Source organism: Ammodytes marinus (assembly GCF_949987685.1).
Source record: "Ammodytes marinus genome assembly, chromosome: 14".
Taxonomy (NCBI): Eukaryota; Metazoa; Chordata; class Actinopteri; order Uranoscopiformes; family Ammodytidae; genus Ammodytes; species Ammodytes marinus.
Window position 1 is genome coordinate 3,264,093 of NC_137218.1, and position 5,000 is coordinate 3,269,092.

General features: G+C 40.4%; 1 protein-coding gene across 3 annotated transcripts in view; it reads right to left on the reverse strand.

Moving 5' to 3' along the window:
- slc37a2 (solute carrier family 37 member 2) overlaps window positions 1–5,000 on the reverse strand; it is a gene marked incomplete at its 3' end in the record, with an annotated part of 25,548 nt that overhangs the window by 14,528 nt on the left and 6,020 nt on the right. For all 3 annotated transcript variants that reach the window (XM_080041549.1, XM_080041548.1, XM_080041550.1), the window contains one exon: window positions 20–96. In XM_080041549.1, coding sequence (XP_079897675.1) covers window positions 20–96 — 77 coding nt within the window. The remainder of the gene's footprint in view (window positions 1–19; window positions 97–5,000) is intronic.

Genomic DNA, 5,000 nt, shown 5'->3' on the forward strand with positions numbered 1-5,000 from the left:
CAGCAGTGCTTGTACTCACTTCCCCTTTCCAAACCAGTTTCCAACACAAGCAACGACCGACGGCCACCCTGTCGTCTGCATGAGTCCATTCATCACCTAGAATACACAGAAAAACAACCATAATAAAAGGGAGAATGCCTTCTTTCATAATGCACTTAAAAAAAAGGGCAAAATGTTGAAAATGTCGAGATTTTTGTTGAAATACAATGTTCAGAATAAACAGGACAAAGTTTTTCTTATGAGTTAGTTTGTATCTGTCAATATCTTTCAACTTTCTTCGACATTTTGACTTTTGCAAAAAAAAGCTAAATGAAAAATGTCCCTAATATGCTTCCATACAACGTCTACAAACATTGAAATGAGTTTAAAAAAAATAAGGAAAATGTGAGTAATCCAGCCAGTGTGCAGTGTGATTCTACATTCCCACCACACCCAAATAAGCCCAGACACACACACACACACACACACACACACACACACACACACAGGCACAGAGGCACGCACACACACACACACACACACACACAGGCACAGAGGCACGCACACACACACAGTCATGCACACACACACAGACAGGCACACAACCGCGCACGCACACACACACAGACAGGCACAGAGGCACGCACACACAGGCACGCACACACCAACACACACACACACACACACACACACAGACAGGCACACAACCGCGCACGCACACACACACAGGCACACGCAAACACGCACACACACACAGACAGGCACACAACCGCGCACGCACACACACACAGTCACGTACACACACAGACAGGCGTACACACACAGACAGGCGTACACACACACACACACACACACACACACACACACACACACACACACACACACACACACACACACACACACACACACACACACACACACACACAGGTCTGGGCTTGCAGAAGTCTTGTGATATTTGTGTGAGATAAGCCTGACTAAGCCACCATGAGACCTCTGCATTCTCTTCACAAGGAAAATATAATAGATCCACTGGCCCATTGAGTTCAAAGGGTTAACACCTCTAAAAAAGGTTACACAAACATTGTTTTGCACTGGTCAATGTATGGATTTTCTTCTATCTATCGTCCATAACATGTCTTCTTTCCTAGTAGTATAAATCAAAAGGTCCAACATGTACATTCAGGTGTTTATTTGACTAAACCTTGTCTGTTTGCGTCTGTATATTTCTCCTATACAACCATCTTTAACGGACATTATCTCAACATTATTATTTTTTTTTCAATACTCTGAAACAAAAAAATCTTCAACTTCTAAAGCACTTACATCAACTAAACTTTCCATAATCATTCTTAGCACTATTCTGAAGGTTATTACAGAAGGATTTGTTCATATGTTGTTCACTGTCTGTTTTATGAAACATTTTGTCCTATTCACCTGCTCTGTCGAGACTCTAGACTTTAAAGATTGATTTCTTGATAGCTACGTGTTGTTTAAAAAAAATCTCCTTTTCATGCTTAAGATATAATGGTAACCCTTCACAATAAGGGTACATTACTTAAACCTGCAGTGTGTAGAATTGTAGGTTTTATTTCCTAGCAGATTTTGTAGAAAGTAATTATAATATCCATAAGTACATTTAATTTAGTGCATAATAGCTGAAATTTTTTTTTTTAATTATTATTTTTTCCCTTAGAAATGGTCTCATATATGTCCATATTTCTGCATATTTTGGACCAAGGCCTAGTGCCGCCATCTTGAAAGTGTCATAGTTGGAATGTCATCAGGTGCATTGTTTAAAATTTAGAATTGTTCTTGTCCTTGAAGGCCACTGTAGCTTCTGTTATTATTCTAAAGGGGTGGGGTTACCCAGGGAGCGTTGCATTCTAGAACTTTGTAGAACTTTCTTGATGATGTCATATTACACACTGCACCTTTAAATAGCAGTTCATTAATGTACCCTTATGTATGTATGTATTTAAGTTAAAACAAAACCAGTTCTTACCTACAAGCTCTCGTGAATGACTTGCTTTAATCTGTAGCGAGAGTATTCACTTCTAAATTTAGTTTCCCTGACTTAGTGGAATTTGACTCTAGGGAAGGAAGAGTCATGTGGAGCTGGTAGGACACTTTGCTTTCAAGTGCTAAGTATCAACTAGAGAATACACTTATTGAAATGTGATGCATGACTCCAAAATTTTTTTTAAATAAAAACAAGTCCCTGACCTTTTAAAATATGAAGAAAAAAAATGGTTGCCTTTCCTTTTCTTTTTTACAATACAGTTGTGTGTGTGTGTGTGTGTGTGTGTGTGTGTGTGTGTGTGTGTGTGTGTGTGTGTGTGTGTGTGTGTGTGTGTGTGTGTGTGTGTGTGTGTGTGTGTGTGTGTGTGTGTGTGTGTGTGTGTGTGAGAGTGTCTGTCTGTCTGTCTGTCTGTCTGTCTGTCTGTCTGTCTGTCTGTCTGTCTGTCTGTCTGTCCGTGTGTGTGTGTGTGTGTGTGTGTGTGTGTGTGTTTGTCTCTCTCTGTGTCTGTCTGTAAATTGAATATCCTCAGGTTTGGACTGCTGGTCTGACAGAAAGTAAAGCAGTTACATTGCAGTAAAAAGCAGATGGTTTTTTCGCTACTTTATAAACGTTATGCATGAACTGTTTCAGCAGAGGAATGGATCAATTCAGTGTAATTTTAAACAGCATTTTCAAAGTTAAAGCTGCAGTGTGTAGAATGTTGGGTTTTATTTCCTAGCAGATTTTGTAGAAAGTAATTATAATATCCATAAGTACATTGAATTTAGTGCATAATAGCTGAACATTTTTTTTTAATTATTATTTTTTCCCTTAGAAAGGGTCTCATATATGTCCATATTTCTGCATATTTTGGACCAAGACCTAGTGCCGCCATCTTGAAAGTGTCATAGTTGGAATGTCATCAGGTGCATTGTTTAAAATTTAGAATTGTTCTTGTCCTTGAAGGCCACTGTAGCTTCTGTTATTATTCTAAAGGGTTGGGGTTACCCAGGGAGCGTTGCATTCTAGAACTTTGTAGAACTTTCTTGATGATGTCATATTACACACTGCACCTTTAAGACATTTGAACAAAACAAGTCCAACATTTTCAGAAGGATGCATCTCATTAAAGGCCTACTTCACCAGTGGGAATAAAAAGGTGTATTGAACTGTGATGTCACACTAGTAAAATGTAGGGTTAGACAGTGAGACCATAAAACACTCTTTCTGCCTGTTCTCAGGCTAGGATGATCCGATTTCTAAAAATGTTGCACATTTATACTACATAGAATCTCAGAGTTCAATACACCTTCATATTTCCACCGGTGAAGTAGGTCTTTAAACACAGCAAGTGAAAGCAGTTTTAGTATGATTCCTATTATAAAGTCATAGCAGCAACCATGTGTCTGTCAGTCTATTGTTCTGGTTACTGTAGGTCAGAAAGTAAACTTTGAAAATAAAAACTGAAGTGAAACTAAATGCATTTATTACACACACACACACACACACACACACACACACACACACACACACACACACGCACACACACAGACACACACACACACACACGCACACACACACGTGCAAGCTTGGCTCGTTTGGTGAAGAGTCAGCGTTATCTGATCTCTGAGCTTCCTTATAATTAGATTTTGGTTTAGTCAGTAGTTCAGTTTGAACACAATTTAACAAGAAATAGTATATACTGTGTGACGGCCACAGGGTTGCCTTGGGTGTTGTTACTGTTGTGTGCTCTGTCTTGCAGGGAGCTGGTGGGCGGAGCCACCTCACCTGGTGTGATCAGCTCACCTGAGCAGGTTCAGATCAGCAGGCTATAAAGGCCAGGACACACCGGCCAGATAATCGCAGTCGTAGTGTCGGTAGGGGGTCGGGACACAAATCTGTTTGGTGTGTGTCGTGACGTCGGCCGACGTAGAGGTCGCCGGGCTTGTTTTGAACATGAACATGTTCAATCGGCGGCCGACTGTCTTTCATTTGGAGCAATTTGATTGGTGGAGGGCTAGCGAATCAGTGAAGCCCGGAAGTGAGGCGGGTAGCACAAACAGCTAACAACAGCTAGCCATCGTTTTAATGTGTTTGTTCGTTTCGTTTTGAGAGTACTCACATGCATCAACCCTTGTTGACTGCTCGACACCATGCTCGACACTCTCTGCTAAAAATTGTGCTCTTATGGTCCATAAATATAAATACGTATTTCTATCTATGTTTATGCTCAAGAGAGCCGTCCCATCATTTCCGGCTTTCGTATTTTTTCGGGCCACAATACAGATTAGCGCCTCCTGCTGTTGAGGAGACATTACGTCCCGCGCAAGCGCAGAGCGTACGGAAAATAAGCAGTCGTCTCGGTGTGTTTTTTGGCCGCGACGGGAAGACTGGAGCTTCCTGAAACGGCGACTCCATTTTTTGGGTAGTCGGAACGAGTCGGACTGGTGTGTCCTGGCCTTAAAGCAGCAGCCTGACTGATTGACGGCCCCTTCCCTGGCCTGCAGCCTGCTCTGTTGTTTCAGTTATCTTTGGTTGTTCACCGTATTCTTTATTAAACCTTTTATGTTTATATAGACTATGTGTGGCCTCCCCTTTATTGTTGCCAACCGTTGAGCCAGGTTATAACAACTGTATATATAAACCTGCTTTATACACTTAAAGGCCTACTTCACCGGTTTGAATATGAATGTCACAGTAAAAGACGTCACAGTAATATTTACAAAGTACGTTATTTTTTAACCCTATATTTCTCTTTCTGTGATGTCACGAGAAAGAGAAATATAGGGTTAAAAAAAACACTCTTTCTGCCTTTTCTCAGGCTAGGATGAACCGATTTAATTTTTTTTCGCACATTTATACTACATAGGATCTCAGAATTCAATACACCTTCATATTCAAACCGGTGAAGTAGGCCTTTAACGCTTGAAAAAAATACAGTTTACATAGTTTGATATTTTAGGACATTTTTGTTTCTTTCTGACATAAGATTGGTACAAGAACAGAAACTATCACTTTTAAA